Source organism: Armigeres subalbatus, chromosome 3 (genome assembly GCF_024139115.2).
Source record: "Armigeres subalbatus isolate Guangzhou_Male chromosome 3, GZ_Asu_2, whole genome shotgun sequence".
In the NCBI taxonomy this organism is placed as follows: domain Eukaryota; kingdom Metazoa; phylum Arthropoda; class Insecta; order Diptera; family Culicidae; genus Armigeres; species Armigeres subalbatus.
The window spans coordinates 346313302-346340936 of record NC_085141.1 but is presented as its reverse complement, the minus strand read 5'-3'; the positions used below and the strand labels follow the sequence as shown (position 1 = coordinate 346340936).

General features: G+C 38.0%; 1 protein-coding gene across 1 annotated transcript in view; it reads left to right on the top strand.

Moving 5' to 3' along the window:
• Positions 1 to 3328: 3328 nt before the first annotated feature.
• Positions 3329 to 27635, top strand: part of LOC134225953 (uncharacterized) — a 47416-nt gene continuing 23109 nt past the window's right edge. Inside the window, exons 1-4 of the mRNA XM_062706415.1 lie at positions 3329 to 3541; positions 23138 to 23223; positions 23442 to 23484; positions 23889 to 23988. Coding sequence (XP_062562399.1) covers positions 3475 to 3541; positions 23138 to 23223; positions 23442 to 23484; positions 23889 to 23988 — 296 coding nt within the window. The 5' untranslated portion in view covers positions 3329 to 3474. The remainder of the gene's footprint in view (positions 3542 to 23137; positions 23224 to 23441; positions 23485 to 23888; positions 23989 to 27635) is intronic.

Here is a 27635-nt window from a genome sequence, read left to right as displayed (position 1 = left end):
TAAATTTCTTTATAACTTGAGAATTGATAAAGCAAACCGAACCAAATTTGAGGTATGAAGGTTTTCAAGGACAAGAAAATTGCGAATGTAAAAAAATCAGGGAATAAATCAATTTTAGGCGAGACGAGGTTCGTTGGGTCTGCTGGAGATCGAAGTAATCCTTGCGCGCGGTCGGCTGTGGTTGATTTTCTGACAGCAAATTTTTGTCTTCGTCCTCCAATATTTATCGTAAAGTTTTCATTTCGGCTAGTGCTACCCCTAGGGTTTTTCGGTTTTAAGTTTTTTTTAACTTCCAGATAGGTATACCGCAACATTCGCGAGAGTTCTGATGAAAAAAGTGCGATTTTGTGATTTATACGTGAAAAAATGTGTACAATGTCGAAGTTACATGGGAACTAAAAGTCTCTCCTATTTTTTAGAAATGGATTAATTAGGTGAGATTGTTTCATTATGTTCTTGCTATATGTTTCCTACGATTATGTTTCCTATATCAAAATTTAATACGCGCTGGATTGAATAATCCGGAAGTTTGCTTATGGATCCATTATCCAATTGATAATGGTAGCATGGGCTTATTGTAAGCAAAAGTGACCTCGGACTATGGGTCCCTGGAGTCACTGAAGCTGCAGTAGAGATAACACTTTCTAACTCCCGGCTTAAATCTGACTGTAAAACTATTTGAAACAGACAGCTCTCTTCCATAACATCACTGCCAGCCAGTGGGGGTGATACCATGGTCACATTGCTATCTTCTGGCTGATCCAAAAAATGCCATCCTCAAAATCCAACTCCTTGGTACTTATGAGAGTGTCGCAGTCACTGGCCTTTTGCTTCCATCCTCTCCGTCCTCACGGTGAAGATGGGCGTGGCCAGTAGCAGTAATCTTCATGCTTTTGTTGTTTTTGCCATTTTTTGATTTCTAATAGCATTCTAGATAAGGATTTCAAAAATAATACACTAGTTTGCAATCTACGAATTATATCATAACAATGCTAATGCAGCAGGTAAGCTCTATCCCCGATTTGAAACTTCATACAAAAGTCACTATTTGGTCACTTTTTGTGCAAGCGAAAGTCACTATTTGATCTCTTTTTCGTCATCCTTGGTCACTAAAGTCACTTTTTTGACCGACATTCATCGCTAGAAGCCCTGTCCTTCTTCCTTCTTTCTTCTTCCTTCTTCCATCTTCCTTCTTATTTCTTCCATCTTCTTTCTTCTGCAAGTTAGTTTTCGCAACTTATATGTAACCAAATTCGGTCACATTTAAGTTACTGCAACCCAATCTGTTCAAAATGTGCTACTTGGGTTCTTTCTTCTTCCTTCGTCCTTCTTCTTCCTTTTTCTTCCTTCTTTCTTTCTTCTCCCTTCTTTCTTCTCACTTCTTCCTTCTTCCACCTGCTTCTTTTTCCTTCTACCTTCTTTTTTCTTTCTTTTTCCTTTTTTATTCTTCCTTTTTTATTTATCCTTCTTGATTCTTGCTTTTTCCTTTTTCTTCCTTCTTCATTCTTTCATTTCACTTCTTCCTCCTGCTCCCTTCTTTCTTCTTCCTTCTTCTTTCTTCCTTTTTCCTTCTTTTTCCTTCCTACTTCCTCCTTTCTTTTTCCTGCTTTATTTATCCTTCTTGCTTTTTCCTTTTTCCTTCTTCCTTCTTTATTTTTACATTTACCTACTTCCTTTTTATGTATCCTTCTTGCTTCTTTCTTCTTTTTTCTTCCTTTTTCCGTCTCCTTTCTTTCTTTCTTTTCCCTTTTTCCGTTTTTCTTCTTCTTTTTTTCTTCTCTCTTCTGTCTTCTTCATTCTTCTTCCTACCTTCTTCATTTTTTCTACTTGCTTCTTTCTACTTTTCGCTTCCTTCTTTCTTCTTCTTTTATCCTTCTTTCTTTCTCACTTTTACTTCTTGTTTCTTCCTCCTTCTTCATTTCTTTTTTCTTCCTCCTTATTTTTTTCTTTTTATATCTTCCTTCTTCCTTTTTTTCTTCCTTTTTCTTTCTTCTCCTCTTTCTTCGCTTTTCCTTCTTTCTTCTTACTTCTTTCTTCTTCAGTTTTCCTCCTTTTTCCTTTTTCCATCGCCCCTCTTCCCTTTATCTTTTATCTTCTTCCTTTTCCTTATTCATTCTTCCTTCTTCTTTGTTTATTATCAATTCTTATCTCTCGTTTCGTATTTCTTACTACTCGCTCGCTTATCACATCTCACTTCTCACCAATAACTTCATACTATGTACATATTTCACTTCGAACATCACACTTCTGACATCACACAATTAGTCAGCAACATATTTTAACTATTCGGCCAAACGGCATTCGGCCAAATGACCCAAAACCGTCGTTATGTAAGTTGACCAAATATAATAACCAAATATTCAATGAATGAAGGTACATAAAGAATAAGCGTGCATTTGATACGAGAAGCAGGCATTCAGAAGAGGGCAGCGAATAAATTATAACTATCCCCAAAAGCCCATATCATGTCCGTTGGAATCATCGCAGGATTTTTTAATAAATTATTTTACATTTTACTTGGTAGATCAATAAAAGCAATGAAATCAAGTTAGAAAAAAAATTGAAAATCTCGAATGTGCAAGCAATTAATCACATCCGATTGATTTTCGACTTCTTTTGGTGAAAATTGATTCTATGAAAGCGAAAAGATGTGCTCGGGCTTGAGTTGTTGATGATTGATATTAGAATTGAATTTTACCAACACTGGTCGAGCGTGAACTACTTGTTGCTCTATGAAAGATTCTTACAATACACGAGTTGAACTGAGCTAAATATTCAAATGTTCAATTTTGAGGTAAAATATCTTAACCAGCTTCAAAAAACATCTAAAAATCAGCAAAGAGATTACTTTATTCAATGGATCAAAAACAGTGATTACCACCAAAAAATTTAACTGTACATGTTATCCCCTACTGAAAATATGACTAATTTATTTGATCAAGAGCCATAACACGCATCAATAACAAGTGGGTATCATCGTAGAGAAAGAATAAAAACACCATTTGCATCTTTAATTTTGAATAATCGCTCACCGTTGAAAACAATCACAATAATAAGAAACGGAATCAATCAGAATTGAATTGAAATCTAAATTTATAATATACAACTTTATACATCTGACCCACAGTTTAAAAATCAAAACTCTTAAGAGAGTTAGAGATTTGCTCCAGCCCGAGTGATGAATTAATCAAGTGAAGAAGCGGTTGGGTTCGTCGCTTCTCCGTTTCTCGATTTCTTTCGACCAACTCTCTCAGTTTTTGATGCTTTTTCAGAGCAACAAACAACCGAAGTCATGTCGATTCCATATGTATAAAGTTTCAATCAGCATATCTCCGCTCCACCATTCATTAACTGGGCGTTGAACAGTGCAGATCAGGTGGATAAATCCGGTTTCGGAGTTCGAAGTAGTGATTGGAGTGCGTTATCAAAGCCTTCGCAACCTATTATCGTCCGGTGAAATTTGATATCAAACTAATGAAGAAGATGCATTATTCAAGTGCAATTATTGGCCTCGTGCTTCTGGCGGCCGCTGTTAGTGCAGGTAATTCACCCAAATTGATAAGGAAGCAATGCGTACACCTTCTCTATAATGTTACTCATCGATAATGATCGTTAAGTGCCGTTTGGAAACGCCACATCGGGTGTTAATTGTTCGCACAGTTCTCGATTGGAACAACAGGATGACACACCATCCATAGTGGTCCACCATATCTGGCAATCAGGGCACAGTGTATGAATAAGAGACGACGAATTAAATTGAAACTGCCAGAAATACCGGTTTCTCGAACCATATCCACTATCCAGTCCCCTAGTCGGATGATAGCAGAACGAATGTGTGGTGTTGTTTTTCTAACTAATCATCTTCACGGTGGTTTATTTATCTTTGTTTGGTAGACGGGGATTCCACTTCAAAAAGAAAAATACTGGATCTTCCTCAAGTCCAGTAGCAGCCCGTTATGGAATAATGTTCACTAAGCTCAAAATCTTGAAGCAACGGTTTCAGTATCACACAAACTCACTGATACATACCTACACATGAGGACCTTGATGATGATTCCAAGGTCGTCACAAATTAATGCGCTTATTGTTTGGTCGTGTAGACAGACTAATGGAACGTACACACGGTCAAGCAGTTCGACCAACATTGACTCCACCTCTCGTTTATTCAAACATCCATCAAGTTTTACCAACAGCGGCACGAACAATCAATTTATTCGACCAACAATATCACACACGAACGACCGAAGCACCAACTCGAGCACCAACCATCAAAAAATATACGGGGGTTTGTGCAACTTCACTACAAATGCTCAAACATGTTCGGCGAACCTTGACTCCACCCCCGACAACTCAAACCAAAATCAAACCGTTTTAATTTTTTCCAACCGAGCCGCCAACTGTCAAATGGTTGTTCGAACAACTTCACACACGTTCCAACAAAGCAGCAACCGAAGCGTTTTCTTGGGGGTGGAGTCAATGTTCGTCGAACTGCTTGACTGGTGTGTACGTAGCATAAGACTTTACGGAAGAAGTCGTTATAATGATGTGCATAGTTCGGTGATGATGCAATTAACGACGTGCAGATGGGATCACGTTCGCACGGTGTGATTAAAGGATGTATCTGCAACGATGTAGGGTCATTGCTGCTGCCTGTAATGACGTCATAAGCATTCGTTAAATAGCTGGAAAGGTGATGAAGGTCGAGTGTATGTAGAGGTTTTAGTATGTAACTCCGAGATGACATGAATGAAACTATATACATAAACAACGCATTTGTGTATTTGCGCCATTACTCAGTAGAATCCAACCATTACCCGCATTAATTGAATCCTTAAGATTGCCGAAAGAATGGAACCAAAGTTAGTATGTTAGCAATCACCTCCATTTCTCCACATTGGTATCGACAAGTAATTGGTTATCTGATCAGTCTCTGTTTTTATATTTGTAGCATTTATTGCCCTCCTTTGTAACAAGGCGACAATCATCAAACCTTCTATCGTTTATTCAGCTACACAGGGGCTGTCCACAAACCACGTAGACCGAAATTTCACTATTTCAAACCCCCCCGTCCCCCCTAGTAGACTTTCGTAGACTTTTTCAAAACCCCTCCCTCCCCCCATGATGTCTACGTAGACTTTACCAAATTTTACAAAACATCATATATGATTGGAAAAATATGGAAATCAACCACGTTTTAGGCAATTCAGCATGTAAACATTACAACAAAATTCGAATGTTAAGAAAGTTATTTTGAGCTTTTTAGTGGAATGTTTTCACCTGTCATAAGACAAGTTTGTACAATCCCATTGAATTCCATCACTTAATTGTATCTTGACAGATACGTATTTCGACCTCAACAGTAAGGCCGTCTTCAGTGTCTCGTACTTGACTCGACTTACTACTAACTAACTCGACTACGTACTAAGTCGAGTCAAGTACGAGACACTGAAGACGGCCTTACTGTTGAGGTCGAAATACGTATCTGTCAAGATACAATTAAGAGGTGGAATTCAATGGGATTGTACAAACTCGTCTTATGACAGGTGAAAATTCGAATGTTAAGAAAATTATTTTGAGCTTTTCAGTGGAATGTCTTCACTTGTTTGAACAGTCCCATTTAAGTTTGTACAGTCCCATTTAATTCCACCACTTAATTAAGTGGTGGAATTAAATGGGACTGTACAAACTCGTCTTATGACAAGGGAAAATTCGAATTTCAAACTTAACAAAATCACACTGAACAAAATCCAACAAAACAAAAATCAAATTGAAACGAAATCAAGTTTAATCCTCTGTCCATAACTCCTGAAATCATATCTCAAAGCCAATTAATTTAATTACTGTTGAATTCAATTCCTCCTAGAGGTGTGTACCACCATCGCCGACATTTTTGCATCGGCGCGCCACTGATAAAATCTGTCGCGCATCTGACCTATAATTCTCAACGCCGGTTCAAAATTGTGAAAATCGTGAATTTTCAGAATTTAGAAACATTTCGAGTTGAAATTTCGAGAATGTCGAGTCTGCATTCCACTAAGTTTTGCGTGGAAATTTCGTAAAACTTCCCAATTGATAACCTTGAAATACTTCAAAGAACTCTCCGTGATAATTCCGATACTTTTCCTGAAAATTCCATGCAATATCCTGCTGAATAATTATCTGATTATTTTTCTTCTAAATTCCAAAAGTTTCCCCGTTAAGAGTAATTTTCCGTGAAAATTTAAAATATTTCCCGAGGTAATTTTTAGTTTAAACGTACATTCCGAAATATTTCCCGTGGAGATTCAGAATGGTTTCCTACGATTTTTTTAAATTTTTCTTGCAAATTTGGAGCAGTTTCTTGAAGAAATTTAAATAAATTTTATGGGCATTCAATAAAATATTTTCTGAATAATTTTCGGTGGAAATTATGGAGAATTTTCAGTTGAACTTTTCGTTAACTTCTCGTAAAAAATTAGAATAAATTGTCATAAAAATTAAAAAGGCTTTTTTACAAAACTGGAATTTTTTTTGTGGAAACTCAAACTGTTTTTGGTGGAATTTCAAATAATTTCTCGTTAAAGTTTTCAACAATTTATTTAGAAATTTCAAAAATTTCCATCGATAATTCCAAAGAATTTACATTAGAACTGCAGAAGAAATTTACGAAGGATAATTTTCCACGGGTATTCCGAATAATTTTGCTTATGTTTGCAAAGAATTCCTCGCGAAAATTCGGAATGTTACGTTTATTTGCATGTTCCAAATATGTGCATGAAAATACATTTAAAATCACAACATATTTTTTTTGCAATTCCTGATCATAATATCTGGTTTACAGTTTGTCTTTGAGTGATAAAACGGCCTACTTTTCCATACCAACGAAATGGGTGCTTTAATGAACATTATGCAACTCAAATGGGTTGCATAATGTTCATTATAACACTCATTTGGGTGCTATAATGGAGAACCAACATTAGAACACTAGTTACATGACTACATTTTGCCGAATGAGCTTGGGTAAGTGCTCAAATAGTGTATTCTCTGCGTCAGTAATACATGAAATAGTTTGATGGACATGACATCAAAAATTTCCAAAGGCAAATACATCTATCGCTTCACGGCTTATCGAACTATGCAATGTGGCACAGTAACATGGAATCTGATTGTTCTCTGCAGCAACATAATTTATTGGCAAGAACGATCATGTGGAGTAAATTAGACTGTACAACTTTGGTACAAATTTATCAAATTCAAGTCCATTTTTCGTCATTGCAAAAAATAGCGTGTGCAACTCGTTGCAAAACACGATTTTTTCAGCACTCGTAGTATTTATCCAACTCGGCAAGCCTCGTTGGATAAACGTACAACTCGTGCTGAAAAAATCGTCTTTTTGCAACTTGTTGCACAAACTACTATTATCTGTGTACCGCAATTAGTCTTATCAATGTAGCTACAGTCCCTGTTTGGATACTATATGGCTAGATACTGTATGAATTTCGCAATTTGACAGCTTTTATTAAAGAATTGCTTTGCAGATTTTGTTAGTTGTCGGATAGATTAAGTGTTGATTCTCGAATTTGGTCTCCCAAGCACAACAAAATAACTAATTTATATCATGTTATGTTACTAAGTAAGGGATACTGGGGGATCAAAAGGATTTTTTCATTTTCGATGTATCGCAACAAACAATAAATAATCTTAGGCGGTTTTCACACAGGGTCTCTAAAAAATACATAATTAAACTTTTCTAATGTGTGATAGTCTGTAAATTATTGATACACAATCGATTTTTTTTGGAGTGCTGTCCAAAATCGAATTTAAAAATATTCGGGGGAATTAATCCCTCTTCAAGAACATGCTTTGACAAAAGTAGAAAGGTGCTCTTTGATTTAAAAAAATATTATTCCTTTAAAATACGCAGATTTTCCGACTTGCGGTGCGTATTAATGAACGATTTTTGTTATGCAATTCTAATTCGACAGCGTACGCAATCTTTGAATTTGGGGAGACTTGATCTTTCTATGATATCCACGCAATTTTTTTTTTTAATCAACCCTTCATCCCATCTGTCTAATCTACAAATCTACAAACCTGAGAACAATTTTTTTTTTAATTTTTTCGTCGAATTTTTGTATGGGAAATCAATGAGGGATTCTTCTTCTTCTTATTATTGGCATTACATCCCCACACTAGGACAGAGCCGCCTCGCAGCTAAGTGTTCATTAAGCACTCCACAGTTATTAACTGCGAGGTTTATAAGGCAAGTTACCATTTTTGCATTTGTATATCATGAGGCTAGCACGATGATACTTTCATGCCCAGGGAAGTCGAGACAATTTCCAATCCGAAAATTGTCTAGACCGGCACCGGGAATCGAACCCAGCCACCCTCATCATGGTCTTGCTTTGTAGCCGCGCGTCTTACCGCACGGCTAAGGAGGGTTCCTCAATGAGGGAGTAAGTGTCCCCATATTGAGGCAACAACTTAAAATTCAAATATTCTTAAATTGTGATGGAATATTGGCCTTTTTATCAGCATAGATCATTGCGACATATTTATGGAAATGAGCTGCAAAAAAATTAAAGGGTTTGGTCATTGTTAGGAGTAGTTATTTAAATTTTGCGTAGCTACTAAAAAACCCTAGGGAGGAACAAAACACACGAACTGTCCTGCAGAATAAATACGGTTGTCAATCAATAAACTAACCCACCACACAACGATCATTTGGCTAGAGGATCTATACTTAAAAATACGCTAAAACAAAACTGCTTTGGTTCTCGATAAAACAAAAGGAGATTAAGTCTCCCAAGGGATCAAGTCTTCCCACCTTCCCCTATTATACAGCTCTCCTACCATGGGCTGTTATGAACTAGGTTCAGAATGTTGTTAAAATATCTAAATATTTTATCAAAACTTATTAGGAAAAACATCGTCTTATATTATATTTAAAATGAACAAGCAGGGCCCTATGGCTGTTAGTTAAATCAATAAGGGTTTGTCATTCTTTCGTTTATTATGCTAACAAATTTGCGTTGAACTTGAAACTTGTAATTTACTAATAGGGGAACTGGGCATAATGAACACCTTAAGGGAAAATACATTTTATGAGTGTAAAATACTCGTAATTTTCGGAGATAAATAGTCAAACATCCAATAATAATATCCATTTACTATACACACCAATTGTTTTCAGCAATAAAATAGTGAATTTCTTTGTTTACCGGGTTGGTGGATGGGGTACGGGGCTAAATGAACACCCTTATGGTGCATAATGGACACCTTGTTTAAAACTGGATTAGACTCAGAAATTGACTCTATAACATATGTACATATCTACGCGAACATGTCCGCATCCCTCCCACATACATAGAACCGTCATACACATACATACATACATACAAAAACGAGAATATAGGGGAGACATTGCTTAAACTTTACTTCGTATAGGTCAATAAGCCACTCCAAAAGAGTATGTAGAATAAGTTCAATTGGTATAGGGGATCTAATGGAAAATGCTCATGATTAACTACCTTAACGAGAGGTACTTACATACCGAAAAATGCCCTGGAATGTAAGTAGTCAAATATGACCTGGAAAGTAGGGGTCAGTTTAGTAAGTTTTTAAGTAGAACTAATCAGATTTCAACCAAAACAGATTTTTATTTAAAACCAACCAAAACAGATTTTATTTAGTAACAGATTTTCATTCAATTCAATTCAATTTCATTGGCGAACACACCTCTGGTGATGTTATTGAAATAAAGAAAATAAAACCAAATTATGAACAATCACATAATGAAGATTAGCTACAAATTAATGCCTTATTGAAAGGCACACGAAGGGCAGCGTTCATGTAACCACAAGCAGTACTTGGAACATTTGATCCAATCCTGTCCTTTGTCAGAAAAACTGAAACAACAGCCACATACTTCGCAGGGCGTATCTTGAGCAAGCACCGTTTTAGTTTGTTTGCTCTTTCCTTTCGGACGTCCTCGTATGCGTTTGGGTGTTTCGGCATCACTGTTAGAAATTCGTCTTGTTTCAGCTTTGATCACCTTCTTTAGCTGAACAATATGCTTCAATGCCTGCGATGATTTCAACTCATTTTGGCTGGGGCTTAACGTTATGCTTCGAGCTTTCTCCCTTTTTCGTCCACTGCCAAATTTACTGGTCACTGTTTTCGGTAGCGGCACGGCATACAAAAAACAAGGCAGGCTCATCACGCCGGTAAACATTCAGTTTTAATGTGAACATGTGACATAAGTACTATCTTCGCACATGCTGAACCGAGACGATGCTCTACGATCTCAGCATGCTTACTTTTATACTCCAACATGTTGCGATAAAATATGCGTCATTCGCGAAGTGTCATTTTTCTTACGAGTCTACCTTGTTGTCTGTATACCGTGGGTAGCGATAGGATTTCCACAGGAGACACTTCGAAGATGCTTTGGACAGACAAACCGGCTGGAACATTCGAATTCAACGGCGCCAAAGTAGCTTTCGGAGTCAGCATGTTGTTAGCTTACACTTTTACAATCCCTTTTGGAGCGATATTTTCCTTTTCGTTTAACAGTGAATCGTTGCTATCTTCTACATCATTGTGCATTCGCGAAGGTCCTGCTTGGATTCAAGAGCTTTGTCACCAAGTTCATTGTTTGAACGATCGGTTTCTGGGTCTGCTGGAAGAACGTCCGTTACGTTAGCCGGCGCAAAATCATTTTCGTTGTAGATAAACCGGCTCAGCGAAAAATTCCTATTTTACGGAATCCGTTGACACCAAGAGCCGCGTTCGAAGTCTTCATGAAAGCCGAAAAGCCTACTGATTTCGTTCAGGGTGACAACCCTACCAGGATTGCATTTGAGGAAACTCTTCATTTCCTTCGAGAAAGCCGTCTTGAGCGGTCCCATGTAGCTTATATCTAGAGGCTGTTGTTTGTGGCTGCAGGGGGGGGTCAAGCCCAAGACTGTTACATGGCACTCACGCGCTCTTTCAATAAAGCCAAGGTTCTTTGTATGCGAAGATGATCGTCCAAACTCAAAAGAACCGGGTTATCAGCTGTTGGACGCGTGTGCTTTAGAAAATGCTCGAACCAGGTGTTGAATTCTTTCACAGTTGTTAAACCGAAATACCGTGTCTGGTGGAGCCCCTTCCATAAGACTGGTAGGGAATATCATCATAGGTGACAGTATTTGTCCCGTTGCTGTCATGCAAATGCTTGCAGTGGAAAGTAGCCCTCTTTTCGCCAATGTCACAGCTCCTACCTGTCGTCGGTCTTTCAAGGCAAACACTTTGGAACGTTTCGTTTGCACCTAAGAATACAAAATGAGTCAAAACATGCATTTTATTTGAAAATGTGTACAACTAATACGGTGAGCACAGAGGTTTCATCAACGTTGAAAGTTCTGCTGGCCTCCGTCCATTTCACGATGCAGCACATCGAAGAAGTTGTCGATCGTTATCTTGTTGAATGCTTGTAACCTAGCAGCTGAGGTAGCCTGAAGAAGAGTACGGAGCGAGAGTTTGGGATGACGCTTCCGAAAACCGTGAAGCCTACCCCAACCAGCCAGCTGTGTCTTCGTATTGAAAACATGTACTTTTCCATTGCGTTCAACCAGCTGGAAGGCAAGGCTCCGGATGTCGTGGGTGGTAATTCCATAGCATCGAACCTCAAAGTCCAACATGTGGGCCATTAAAACAGCTTCCTCGGCGTGAAAACTGTTTTTAATGAGCCGATTTGCTTCCCTTCCTGGCCCAGTACTTCTGCAGTTTTCATATAGCGGATCAGTAGGTCTTGGAATTCCATGATCCTTGGCTGCTCGTTTGATGGACGTTCCACTCCGGCGGACAGAATCTATGGCCGTTTTGGACCACTGCTGCCTTCCCGATTGTCTTTTGTACGTTCGCATCATCACTGCCACCAAAACACTGCGTAGGTAAACAATGTAAACAAGTCAACAAAGTGGGCGTTGAGGTTCGATTCCAGAAAAAAAGGGGTGTTCATTTTGCCCCTACTAGAGGTGTTCGTTTCGCTCCTAATCGACTTTATTATTATGAATGCATTGTTTTTAAATAAATTATTGCAAAAGCAATATTGTGGTTAATGTCAACTTTCAGCAGCGATACAAAGAACGTGTTTGGGACAAATAATTGATAATAAATATTAATAACTTACATTTCCGTTTAAATTTAAAAGATTTTTTTATTTTGAGGCTGTCCATTATAGCCCCGTGTGTTCATTATGCCCCTAATCCCTCTATTACAGATCATATAATTCATTAAACTAATGTTAGTTAGCATAAGAATGCATTTTTTGGTTGAGAGGCGAATGGTCTAAAATGCACCCATGAAGGTTTATCCAAGGTAATTCTGATAGAGATTGTAGTTTCACAAACAAACGTAAAAGAATTATACATTTTCAAACAAAAATTTTGTTTTCGTTTTTTTGTCGGGATACGTATTTTTGGAAGACATAGCTAAGAACAACTATTTTTTTAAATATAAATAAATGGCATATGGGTGATGTTGATATGTCAAGTGGAAGATTTCCCTTCCTGCTCCTTTGAACAAATGTGAAAACCGCATTAAAATTCGTGATAGTACCCAAAATATCTTAATCCATAAAAGGAACGCATGTACCAGTTGTGGCACTATTCTTAATTTTGGTTCCTTTTATGGTAAATCTCATAGCTTTCTTACGGGATTGGCCATAATGGGACCACAAGACCGACAACTGGTGCAAAGGAAGACAAAAATTAAGCAAATTCATTTTTGACAATTATAGTTTGTTTGATTTTGATGAGATTAAAGGTGTTATCGTGTCATATGATAATGGTTCACTGATAAGAAAACCTTTTGTGGTGATGGGATGGTCCACTTGGTGTATAATCCGACAACTGGTGCTTTAGTCACGACTGGTACATCTACCCTAGGCAGTTTCTCAAAGTCACTGACAGATACCCGTGAGTTGCCAGTTACATTATTTATTCTGTGAGTATTGCAAACAAATTGTGAATTGTTGAAGTATTTTACAATTTTTGTTTTGAAAACTTCCACAGTGAGAGAAACGTCTTACACAAATCATCTAATTTGAACAAAAAGTTTGACTTTTAAAAATTCTAAAAAAATGTCCACTATTAAAATAAAATTAGAAAATGTTGGAATGTCATCTTTTGTTTTCTCTGTGCAGTGGCCCGGACGAAAAAGCGGAAGGCTTTCGGTGTTTTTGAGCGAAGAGTGGTGCGTACAATACCCGGTGTGACACTGAATATGGTGTGTGGCGTAGACGCATGAATCACGAGCTGTGTCAAGTGGAGAAGGAAGGATTATAAATCGTAAATCATATAAAATACGGCTAACTTCAGTGGGCTGGGCACTTAGTGCAAATGTTGGAAAAAAGAGTAGCGAAAACAAAATTCAACAGGGCGTCGGATAGAGGTCGGTGACTTCTTTAAAGGCCACAAACACGCTGGCTCCACCGAATAGGATCTGAGAACATTGAACCACAGACAAACAGACGTAACACTAGAGAAATTACCATCGACCATGACTTCCACGATCAATTTGAATTTGATTGATTGCGCGTTTCACAACTAGAGGCGCTAGTGTCGTAATCCTTCGAGTTTGTCATTTCACTTCAGCGCCTTCTGGTGACAATGTTATACGAAACTGTGTCTGTGATTAAACGTTCAAGAAACTGAATGAACATCTCTCAAGCAGTACTGAGCTTTTCACGAAAGATTTTCAATGAAAGGAGTTCCGCCATTTTTTTTTACGGATTTTTATTTCATGAAAGCGCATCAATCTATTAACAAGCTGTTTTTTCTTCAATAATGTTAGGGGAAGAGGATCGGGGGGGGGGGGGGCACCCTTTCGTCTTTGGACCATAATTTGACTCTAGTTGATCTTATGCCGACATTTGTATACTAATAGAAAGCCTGATAGATAACCCTACTACACCCAACCAGCGGATGGCAGATTTTAATACAGTTCTGCATAAGAACCTTGCAGAAACTGTATAATAATTGGGCATATACAATTTCGGAAGATTTTAATACAATATTTGTTCAAAAAGCTTACAGAATTTCATATGCCCAGATTTTATACAATAATTGTCAGTTTTGTTTTTTGGGTGTACTAATGAAGAAATTAAATTTCGTAGATTTGAACGAAAATATTGTCTTTATTTTTGCAAATTAGACATTTTTGGTTCGGTTGTGGGCACCCTCGAAAACTCAGTTAAAATTGAGAAGCACTTCAAGAAAAGGAATAATTCATTCATTCTAATAGTTGAGAGTAAGCATATGCGGTATTTCGAAAAATTTCGTTTCAGGTGGTTCGAAACGAAATTCTCCGGAATTTCGCGGAATTTGAGCATGGCGAAATATGATTTATTCATTTCGTTTCGTTTCGTAAAATTACAAAAATTTCGCTACAAAAAAACCAGCTTCTCACGAAATTTAACGGAATTCCGCGGAATTTCGAAACAAATTTAAACTTAAACCATACTTTATATTATCAAAAATTTTGGCTGCGCCGCTGAACTAAATCATAAAACTATCTTCAAAACTTTATGTTAGCAATTTCTGACCTTTCTTACGACATTATCATTCTCACTGAAACATGGTTGGACTCACGCACGCTCTCCAACCAGATATTTGGTAACGATTATGAGGTTTTCTGATGTGACCGGTCTGCGGATAATAGTCAAAAAGCTACAGGCGGCGGCGTATTAGTTGCTGTTAATAAAAAACTTCACTCCAACTCAATCGAGAATCAGGAATGGAACTGCTTGGAACAGTTGTGGGCTTCAATCGAATTCGGAGATCATACATTGTTCCTCTGCGCGCTGTATATTCCACCCGCCAAAATTCGCGAACGTAGCGTTATTGAAACTCATTGTCAATCTGTTTCCGCTATTCTGGAAAAAGCGGAAGCCTCCGATGAAATGATTGTGAGCGGCGATCTTAACCTCCCAGGAATTTCTTGGGTGAATTCTTCCAATGAATTTCTCTTTCCGGGTGTGCCCCACTCTGCCATTCATCAGAGCACCTCGTACCTTCTAGAACATTAAGCTTCTGCCACGCTCTCGCAAATAAATCACGTAACTAACCAGAATGGACGTAGCTTAGACCTATGTTTTGTCACCGTGCAAGATGTCGCGCCGTTCATATGCGAGGCTCCATCACCACTGGTAAAACTAGTTAACCACCATCCTCCTCTGCTGGTTTCTCTACACCGAAAGTTAGAAAACTATGTCGATACCTCCTCCGCTGCATTCTTCTATGACTTCAGAAAAGCTGATCATCGCAGTATTTCAAATCTCATATCTAGTTTAGACTGGGGTAATATATCGTTGACAGACATGTTCCCAAAATTGTGAAGCATAACCCTCCCCACGCACCTTGGCAAAGTGGTCTGCGACGACTGAAGTCGTATAAAAAAGCAGAGTTAAGGCTCCCCCAGACCTAAGCGATTTCATCGCCGCGACGGCGACAACTAGTCGCCGCGATTCTATCGTTTGATCGCTGCAGGCAATGTTCTATTTATGCTTCCATACCAACGGCGACAGAAGCGCTGTCGTCAAGCGATAGAATCGCGTCGCGACTGTCGCGTCGCGTGTGTTTGGGGGAACCTTTAAGGAAGTTCTCAAAGCACCGTACATTGTACTGAAATGGCACTATGCACAAATCAATCACGAATACAAACGGACTGCCAAAAGTTGCTTCTTGCAGTATCAGCGTGAACTGCAAATGACGCGAATGACGCTTAACGGAATTTTGGCGTCTAATTCTCATGACATCAGTAGACTGTTTGCAGAAAAATTCGCCAGTGTTTTCAGCAATGAAAGATTATCAGAAGACCAAATACGAAATGCTATCAGCTCCGTTCCTATCTCCGGCCAAGCTATGAGCATGGTTGATATCAATGTTGAAATAGTTCGCGAAGCTGCATTGAAACTGAAAGCATCCTACAACCCCGGACCAGATGGAATTCCTTCCGTATTTCTGAAAACGCACATCAATGGAATTATTACTCCGTTAGTCCATGTTTTCCAACTTTCGATTACGTCAGGAATTTTTCCGTCTTGTTGGAAGATAGCGCACATGTTCCCTGCTCATAAGAAAGGTAACAGACGGGACGTTGCAAATTACCGTGGTATAACCTCATTGTCTGCTGTTGCCAAGTTGTGCGAGCTAGTCATCATGGAACCTCTACTCGCCCATTGTAAATCATACATTAGTGACGACCAACATAGATTTATGCCCGGACGTTCCGCGGCTACAAATCTTTTGTGCCTTACCTCCTACATCAATATCAGCATGGTGGATCGCAGTCAAACGGACGTTATCTATACCGACCTAACAGAAGCCTTTGCCAAATTGAATCACCGCATAGCTATTGCTAAACTGGATCGCCTCGGAATCAATGGTTCTCTCTTGCGATGGTTCCAGTCGTATTTAACCGGTTGCAGCCTTACCGTGGTTATCGGAGATCATCAGTCGAACCATTTTGCCGCTACCTCAGGCATTCCTCAGGGTAGTCACCTGGGACCACTGATATTTCTGATCTCTTTCAACGACGCCATTCTAACAATCAAAGGACCACGGCTCTGCTATGCAGACGACCTCAAACTGTATCTCCGAATTTGTTCCATTGAAGACTGTCACTCTCTCCAACGCCAACGGATGCCTTTGCAAGTCGGTGCGTGCCTAACCGAATGGATGTTAACCCATCTAAATGTTCGGTAATCTCTTTCTCGCGGAAAAGGGAAACAATAATTCACAAGTATATCTTGTATGACACAGAACTTGAACGAGTCAATCAAGTTAAGGATCTGGGAGTTATTCTAGACTCAAAACTCACCTTTAAGCAGCATGTTTCCTACGTTGTCAGCAAAGCATCAAAGGTTTTAGGTTTCATCTTCAGGATTGCCAGAGAATTCACGGACATTTACTGTCTAAAGTCGTTGTACTGTTGCCTGACTCGTTCCGTTCTGGAGTACTGCTCGGTCGTCTGGTCTCCACACTATAATAATGGCGCCGAAAGAATTGAATCCGTCCAGCGTCGTTTTCTGAGATTCGCATTGCGCAGATTACCGTGGCAAAACCCCTTCCGTCTTCCAAGCTATGAAAGCCGTTGCCGTTTGATTGATCTGGAACCCCTTTCCGTCCGCCGAAGCACAACGAGGGCATTACTGATAGCAGATCTACTACAAGGACGACTCGACTGCCCTTCTCTTCTGGAACAAATTAACTACCACGTGCAACCCCGATCCCTTAGGAATAGTTCGATGTTCAGGGCTCCTATGCATCGAACGAACTACGGTATGATCGGTGCTATCGGCGGTCTTCAAAGACTATTCAACAGAGTTGCATCTCTTTTTGATTTTAACTTGTCCCATCAACTAATTCGCGAAAGGTTCAGTTCTTTTTTTAGGAATTGTTGATAATGATACTTGACCATAGAAAGTAATTTCGCATTTTGTAATTAATTATAAGTAAGCATCATTGGGGCCAATACAGCCTGTTGATGTATCATATAAACAAATAAACAAATAAATGATTAAGTCTATACATTTTTTTCTATTAACGCTTACTTCTTCTTCTTTAATGGTTCTACATTCCAACTGGAACTTGATCTGCTTTTCAACTTAGTATTCTATTAGCACGTCATCAGTCATTAGTATGTATCTTGTGTGGCAAGACAATGGATACACTATGTCCAGGGTGTCGAAAAAGTTTCCAACCCGAAAACATCTTTGACCAGACCGAGAATCGAGCTCGTCATCTCTGGATTGGCAATCCTACGCTATTGCTCGCATAGCTATTTGAGATGCTTACTACATAACCCCGTTCTGAGTCGACAAATACGTATTTAGTTTTCTTCTATAAAACGTCTTCAGTGTTTTGTTAGAAATATCTAACAGAAAACAAAAAGTATCTTTAACTATTCTATCCTATTTGTGTTAACGTAACCAGCTATGAATCAGTATAACTTTGTCAAAGATGCAAAGTCGTGTCATGGATTCCAAGGGCCCTTTTAAAGTAATTTTTCAGCGCCTCTTATTAATAACCGATTTATTCACCTCCACTTCGGCCTCAAACCAGGTTTAAGAACATGGGTAAGCACCGCTTAAGAGTTGAGAAGGCTCTAAGAGATGAATTGACTGTAAGCACATCATTATTGGTCATGAATTAGAAACTCCGAAGCAAGTGAATAACTTTTTTTTATCCAGAGTAGATTACACCCAGTTCTTTTTTTACACTGTTGGTTTTTAGGGGAAGAGGCCCCAAAACGCCCCCCCGATGCAAAACGCCTTTTATGGTTTCCCTCATATTTACCGTCATTAAGATGTCCGTAACAAAACTAGATCTAAAATTATGTAGGATAGGCGAAGAAAGTTTCAAAATAGTGCATGGGAAGGTTGGAAAAACCGAAAATTTCCACATTTTGAAGAAACATCTAACATTTTGGAGAGGCAAAACGCCCTAGTGGCAATAACCTACAAAGTACTTGCGTCTCCACGGACTATCCATACTAGAATGCTGATTCGCCGACGCGTGGTACTTTGTTCCCTAGGAGCTGCTAGCTAAAAGGCGTTTTGCCTCATGAGTTTTCCGACAACAGAATATCACCACTTTTTTGAAATGTGAATATTATCAATATGATTGAGATTTTTGACAATTTTTGAATGGCATCAACTAGCTATCTTGTTTAACTGATGCATAATGTAAAAATACCCATGAATAGCGTTACAAATAAGACAGTAGAGCAGTGTTTGCTTAGCTAGGGCATATTGCCCCCCCTTCCCCTACTCGATTACGACCTTTAGCGTCAATGAAACTATGAGTTAACCCTATGAAAAAAAATCACAAAAAATTAAAGAAAATTCAGGTGAAATTAGGTTTTTAACGAAATTCCGTACATAATATAAAACTAATTTAATAAAAATTCCGCGGAAAAAAGCTAAATTTCGTTTCGTTTCGAAAAATTTCGAATTAAATGGACTTTGATTTCGTATCGTTTCGAAGTCTCGAAAGTAAATCTTTATTTCGTTTCGTTTCGTTTCGAATCAACATAGAAATTTCAAATTTCGTTTCGTTTCGTTTGAAAAAAGTGTGTTATCGCATACCCTTAGTTGAGAGCAACTAAAAAAAAATAAATCAATCCACTTAGCAGGGACGATGCCTTTCTCGTGCATTGGGGAGGATATGGGAAACAATCACATGAAAAAAGTCTAAGTTAGCACTTTAGGTGAATGGGTTTCAATTTTTCCTTGATTTACGATCATTGCATTCATTTATATGTATCACAGTGAAAAAAAAAGCTGCTGGATATTAATTTCCAGGTAAAATTAAATATGTCGTATATAGATTTATGCAGCAAAATAGACAATACTGCGAAAAAGGATTTCCAAAAGAAATTATTGATGGCCTTACACATTTTTTTCTCGTAAAATACTTAAAAAATTCTTTATAGAAATCCCTCTTGGAATTCTTTGGATCTTCCTCAGGATTTCATTCTTTCTATTATAAAAAATAGTTTTTAATTACTAATAGGGGGAATGACGGCTTTGGCAGGTTTTGTTCTATTATTGTCAGGGGGTTTTCTATAACTAATTATGCTCAAATTTGGCCTAAACATTCTTTGCATATCAAAGAATATTGTGGCCAAATTTCATGAAATTTGGTCAACAAAAACCCCCCTGACAATAATAGAACAAAACCTGCCAAAGCCGTCATTTCCCCTAATTAAGTATCGATTTTAACAATTAGAAACTAATTGTTTTGCAGCTCCCTGGGTGTAAGATGGCCATAGGTGTGGTAATAGATTGTAATAAAAAGGTTCTACATGAGGCTATTTTTTTGTCCATTCTCGCACATCTTGATGTATTCAACGTCTACATATGTATCTTGGAAACATATTACATTTGTTTCCTCTAAGGCAAGAATGCTGGCTATAAAGGGCCGCACAACAATTTTTAACTGTTAAAGCGGGCCGCAGTACATTTGCAACATTTGATTTTCATTCCATATTTAATTTTCTCTTCTCATTCTTGGCATTACATCCCCCACTGGGACAATGCCGCCTTGCAGCTTGTGTTCTCTTAGCACTTCCACAGTTAATAACTACGAGGTTTCTAAGCCAAGCTACCATTTTTGCATTTGTATATCATAACGCTAACAAAGTCGAGAAAATGTACAGCCACCTTCAGCATGGTCTTGCTTTATAGCCGCGCAACTATCCGCACGGCTCAGGAAGTTCCCTTTATTGAATTTTGGGTTTTCATCGAAGTTTTCAAATTTGTTTTGTATTTGACCAAAAATCTTTTATTTTTGTCAATCTGTAATGAACAACATACTTGAAAAGACATTTTATTCTACAAATTTCATCGCGTAGCTGACTTTTAGTTGTTTTTGTGGTGGCAGACTTAAGAAAAGAAAATTCTTTTCGCAGCAACAGAAACTTTAGATCGGTAGGTACAAATTATTTTAAGCTTTTATTCCATAAGATATGGTGACTGATTTTAAGATTATGATTGATTGTTCACTATAACTTGTTGTGGCAAAAAAAAAACGACTACATGTTTCATACGTGTTTTTGAAACTAGTTGAACCTGCCATCAGTGTTGAATAGAAATTGTGTAAATCTGCTCTCCGAACTATTTACCGTGTTTTCATGTCAACGTTTTTTTTGGTGTTGATCATTCAGCAATTTATCAGTTGAATGTTTTCCCAATCCCAACTTATATCGAAGATTGAAAGCATTACTGATACGGAGAAGCAAATGATAACATTATTTTTACCTGAAACTCCCCTTTAAACAAGCTTAGATTTTAGAAAAATTACATATATGCTATTATCATAACCCGAAGCAATAAACTCATAGTGTGTTTGCTGTTGACCTACACACCATTTAAGAAGTGATAAATTTCATTAATATTTTCAGCACAATAATGATGTGAACTTGACAGGTTCCCAGAGTACAACGAACATATGAAGACTTTAATTTCACTCCAATAGCGGAATTGCTATAGGAGACTCGAAGACCCATAGTGCTACATACCAATCGACTCAGCTCGAAAAATTGAATAAATGTCTGTCTGTGTGTATGTGTGTAGCCTGTGATTGTTTTTTGTTATACACGTTTCATATAGAAGGACTAGACCGATTCGAGTGCAACTGGTTTCATTTGATGGAGAAACGTTGCTATAGTATATTTTTTGTCAATAAATCAGGCAGTTTGGATAATATTTGTAGTTTTCAATTAACAAAAACATTGTATTGTAGAAATTAAAGTTGAGCAAAATTCAATATTATTTTAATGTTATACATCTTTGCATATAACAAATTCTTGAACATGCGATGTAACCAAGTTATGAAACTCAGTGCGTATTGCCTACATTTGGCGAATTGTCAGCAATACGCACTGGGTTTCATAACTTGGTTACATCGCATGTTCAAGAATTTGTTATATGCAAAGATGTATAACATTAAAATAATATTGAATTTTGCTCAACTTTAATTTCTTAATATTTTTTAAATAACCTCATTGCTACCACTACAACACTGAGTCATTAATCATTAGAGCCATGACCAGGAATTGAATCTAGAGAAGCGAATGAAAAAATCTTTCACAATTTTTTATCAAGTGAAGTCCTACAAAACAGTTTTATTTGGACATTTGTCTGAAGTTATAACACAGTTAATCGATTAAACAGCAAAGTGTGTTACGTATCCATAAAATAAATTCACTCTATTTTATGATTCAAAATTGCCCACCGTAATATTCGCAATTAATACTTTTATTTTCACTTTTTTCAATGGTTTCAAATATCGGTTGTCGGCACCAGATGAAAACAATGGGTGGAGAACAATGGAGTCAAAGTTTATAAAATATTTTTTGATCCCTAAATGCGCCTGTGCATCTGAAACCTTATGTAATTTATGCAATGGGTTACAAAGGCATAAATCAATATGTTTTATAAAAGTATTCTTACTTTTTTTCTGCTTTAGATAATCAGAATTTACGCTTAGTTTCAAACGATCTTTTCTAAAAGAAATCAGATCGATTCCACAATAATCGCCATGCAGCTGATATGCGAAAATTGTGAATTAAATTGCGCATCCGTTTCAAATCCATCTCCATCAGTGTATGCCATGTGACTCACGTCGTCACATTTGATTCTATTCTTATCATCGTTAAGTTCTTCATTGAAAATTATATCACGCAGCTCAATTTCGCGGTACGGGTATAAAATTTGCACCGGTTTTTCGCTCATTTTGATCCATTTGAATTCCTCCTCTGCCGTTGATGCTTTTCGACGGACCATAAACAGTGATGGGTTTTCATTGCAAGAAACATAAATCTGGAAATTCCCTGCCTTGCGAGAGTGACGTGCAGCGAATTCTCTCGTGCCGAACACCTGTGGATGTTTAGTTCCAGAAAATGTCCAGACGCGCTGCTTGGCTAGCAACATAAATAACATTATTTGTTTTGAATTATTCATGGAGCTGGATGAAAATTAGCCTAACAAACGTCGGGCCGAAGCTGAAACCGGGCGGAGGGGCAAACGTTATGCGCAACTTTTAGACGGCGGTGGTGGTGGTGTCGGTGTGGATCGAATTGCAATGAAGAAGCGGAGAGAGTTCGCGAACTGATCGAAAATCAAACACTGACTGCTGCTGCATCATCACCATCATCAGCGTAATCGTCGGATCGAACCGGATCGCCAAACTGGACCGCAAGAACCGGACTGGGCTAAGCGGGCAGCTTGGTCGGATCTCGGGTGGAAACGGAATATGTATTAACCTTTTTGGATATACCTGTGTGGCAGATTTTGGGCAGCTTTCAATGTTACATAATTACATAATTATAATACAACAGATAAATGAGAAAACAAATCGTTATTTATGCAACATGTTGTAGAAACATGGTTTTTCCAACATTTGTGTTTACGGAGAAATGGGCTTCGATTATAACTGGATAACCCGACACCCTAAATTGAGAAATTCACTTTACATCACTGCATATACACAGATTTGAATCGCCAGTGATGAGTGCTATATTTATTTAAAAAAAAAATGCAAAAATGCGGGAAAAAATGTCTTTTTACCATGCATCATCATTATCAACTATTTTCTTTTTACAGAGTTTGGATACTACATCCCGAAGGCGTTCTACAAAATCGACGAGAATGGATACAAATCCCCATTGACCTACATCGATAACCTGCCGGTAAGAATGCACACTGATGGAGTTTTTGTTGGATGGCGAACCTCTTTTGCACATATCGTATTTTAACCATCATCATCAACATCAATCAAGCGGCATATCGTATTTTAACTACCATCATCAAGTCTTTTGTGCGGTGCAATTTTCATAAATTGATTTTTTCCTATGATCATTTTCCACTTATTGTGTGATTGTTTTTCGTTCGCTATTTATCGTTGCAGCCAACCTTCCATCGTACGAGGAGAGCCGCTCAGCTGGGAGGAGGTAATTAACATGTCTAATCATTTCGGATTTGTTTACGGGTTTCTGTTAGTTTTGATCGGAATCGTATCATTTAAATGGGACACTAAAATCTAAAACTATTAAAAATATTAGGTTGATTATAACAGTTTCCAAAATAGCTAATGTAGTAATCAATAGATGGTTTCCTCATTGATTTGCTTAATTTTTTATTTGCTTTAATTTGAAATTATGTTGATGTTGTTTATTGATAAATTTTAAATATTGAAAGGACAAACAATGCAACAAAACCCATTGTGTTTAACGTGACACACATAAACGCCAATTCCAGTTAGCCCCATGTTGTGGGACTGAACCACGCTAAACCTGATAATTGATTCCATGTTTTGTTTCTACTCCACTCCCAAAAACCGTACAACTGATAACAGTAAACTTCGGCTTCCCGATCCAGTTCCCATCATTCCCGCAGATTCCGTCTGGCAGCTTCCAGGGAGTGCAGACCACCATCACCAGCGGAGGACCAGGAGGGTAAGTGGCTACATGCATATGTACAATCAAACTCCTTCCACATGGATGGAGTCGTGTTCGGAGATTTCAGGTTCACATATGATGGCACGGGGTTTTTCCAGTTTGTACCGGCTTTTATCATAACTCGGACGTCAACTTTCTGTTGACATATTCAAATCGGGTCGCACTGTTAAAGACAGTTATGTAGGTACAAAGACTCGCGAAGATTTGGACAACGAGGAAACCCACATGGTGGAGGTAAAATCTGTATGCAGACTAATGGTGAAGTCAGAAAGACGGAAGGCGCTATGATAAACATGGCCTTTGAGTCGAAAATCATCCCATTTATCGTCTTTAGTCGCAATGTGTTGTAGATTTGAATGCCATGCTGATAGCTGCACGAAAGAAACAAACAAAACGATCTGCTTTTTGAAGGGGAAACTGGTTTCCGAGGGGAATTGAATCTTGAATCATGTTCACACACAGCAGTGCTAAAAGGTTGTTGACGCAGAAATGGGTTTGATATTTTGAATGGTCAATTTTGGTGTTTTGAATAATATTGGGATGTGATAGATTAATTTTAATTAATTTAAAAAGAATACATTAAAAAAAATTCTTTAAAAAATTAATATTCATTGTTTGAATTGGTTCGACTATTATTTTTTCGATTAGCACCAAATGAGAAGACTGAATAATTGAATGCTTGCTTAGCCAAGTTCATAAAAACGGTTACAACGACAGTTATTCTTGCGGCGGCAGTGTAACTAATAAATCAATAATTACCTCACCTTATGGGTTCTGTACACCTCAGGTGGTGCAAAGGGCTGACATGAAAGGTCTCCATCCTGAGCGATGTCCAGCTATCGCTTAAACCTGTTGCCATGTTAGATTTCGGTCAACTTCTTCTATTTCTTTATTGAGGCTTCACCGCCATGAGCCTCTGGGTCTGCCTCTGCTGCGATGTCCCGCTGGGTTCCAGTCTAATACTTGTTTACAGATTTCGTTTCCGCCCCGAGTTCCGAGCGTGACCGACCCAGCCCCACTTCCGATCCCGAATCACTGTTGCTATCGGCCTCTGGTGACAACGACGATGGAGCTCGATGTTTGAGAGGTTGAGGCCACCAGGTCCGAATTATATACCATAGGCATCTGTTGATGAACACCTGCAGCCGTTGAGTGTTCTCCACTGATTCACATCATGTTTCGCTAATCGCTAGCGTATAACAGCACAGATTTCACATTAGGGGTTACACTAATTACGTAAGCACCTATGGGGGGAGGGGGGCTGCCTATTTCTTACGCTCCACCGGTGGAGCGGTGTCTAGAGGTAAGGAGGACCCTTTTGCTAGACGAAGTGGCCTTAATCGGTCACCCCAAAGGTCGCCGGGGGGAGGCGATTGTGAAGGTGTGTCAGAAGATGTGCCGATAGACGTAAAATGGACGGCCCCACTCTGACCAAGGTCTTAAACTCGGTGATGACCAACCACGAGGACAGCGGAGGCCATACAATGGAGGTGATTACCCAAGTAACATTTTAAGTTTTATAACGCTCTTGAAGACCATAATTTACTCCTCAAGAGTGTTATAAAACCAGCATAAAACCAAAATGTTACTAGGGTACGGACGTATCGGACGTAATCATGTCCTTTCTGGATAACCGCGTCAAATATAGCAAGGATCTGAAACAGGCCGTACTGACTCTCTGCCCTCTAGTCGTGGAGGCGAAGTCGGAGTGGAAGACCCTGCTGGAGGCCAGTAAGAAGGTGGAGCACAAGATCCTTACTGAAGAAAAGGATTTGGCGGTGAGCCAGGCGGTGAAGAACTCGAAAGAGGGCGAATCGAGAATTCGGCTCCTTACAGAGGGGAAGCAGCTGGCGGAGAGCCAGACTACAGAGCTTCAAAGGCGGATGGCCATCAGCGAAGCAACTCCTAAGCTAAGTAAGGTCACGCAAGAGGCGGACCTGAAAGTAGCTAAAAAAACTCAAAGGTGCAGCCCAATCGGGTTGTACGCAAAGGTGACGTTGAACTACGTAGCTGTATGTAATGTACAGGTTTTCGACTTTTCTGTTCGATGAGACCAAAGCAAGCGTGTTTCAAGCCCAGGGTGAATCTGTTTTCGCTGTTTATCCTGCTCTCCTGAGGTTGAGTGAGATTTTAGACTAACATTTAAAAAGGATGATAAATATAAAGTTTTCAAATAAACGAGGATGAATAACACTCTCAAGCGATCACATATCCAAATTATCAATTAATAAAAACTCGTAAGTAAGAATCGTTCGATAATTGTATCTTGATTCGAAGCATTATTGGTGAATGCTACTTTTGAACTTTTTTCCCTACATAACACCAAAACACAATGCCAAACATTCGATTGAGCTTCATTGTTTACATTAAATTGGTATTAGATTAGTTTGGTATACCGGCAACGGGGGTGTCATTGGGCCAAAATGTGGTATGATCCAAGTAAATGTTGCAAAGCTCTAGTAGTTAACATTGGAATCAAGTTTTAATTAGTTTGGTACAAGCTTGAATAATAAATTTACCGCTGTGTGGGGAAAAAATAATGAATTATGGAAATTCTTCAAAGTTATATGTTGTTCAAAATTGGCCCATTCTCACCCCGCTCAGGGGGTAACATTGGGCCAAATGAAATAGTTCAGCGATGACGATGAAACCATTCAATCGTTCATTCAAAATAATTGCCTACATTACGGCTCTTACCAACTATGTAAGGAAATCAACTGAAGGCTTGGCCCAATCTCACCCCTTTTTTGCGTACATTGCTCGTTGCTACGAAAAACCAGAACTGTTATATAAATATTAATAAAATTCGATAAAACAACAACAGATTATCGTAATATGATAACCAGGTATCCATCGATCTAAAAACTAGTTATGTAATAGATTTGTGGGGCATTACTGACACTATTTTAATACGGGTTCATTCGATCAATAGTTTTACATTCAAATTCCAATCATTATGGTACGAGCACAATTAATCCTTGGAATTTGTTTTGTGATTTCCTAGACGTGAATTTTAATATAATTTCGAACCGTTTGAAGTTTTCATAAAAATTCGTAACAGTTTCTGAGGACTAAAATAAATACTCCCCCTAAACAATTAGAAAATTCCCATAAGAAAATAGAAAATTGCCAATAAAGAAATCAGGGTATGAGCAATAAATAAATATAAAATTTCCACAAATAAAACAAAATTTCCATAAAAAAATTAAATTTTTCCTCTAAACATAAATAAATAAGCACTTTTAAAAGCAAAAATTGCAATTATAAAAAAAAAAATTCCATAAAAAAAATCAAAATGTTCCTCAAAAAAAAAAAAAAAAATTCACAATTTCCATAAATTAAACCATATTAGCAATAAAAAATTACAAAATTTTCCACAAAATAAATATATTTTTGCCATAATAAAATAAAATTTTCCACGAAATAATTATTAAAAGTAATAAAAAATAAGAAAATTTCCATAAAGAAACATAAAAAGCAATCAAACTGTGCTTTTTTCCATAGATGACCCTTCTTTAAAAGCGTTTAAAGTTCATGTAAAATTTCATCAGCTTTATTGCTTTCTTGTATTTTTTAATGGAAATTTTCCAATTTTTTATTGCTCTTTATTGATTATTTTGTGGAAATTTATTTTTTTATGGAAA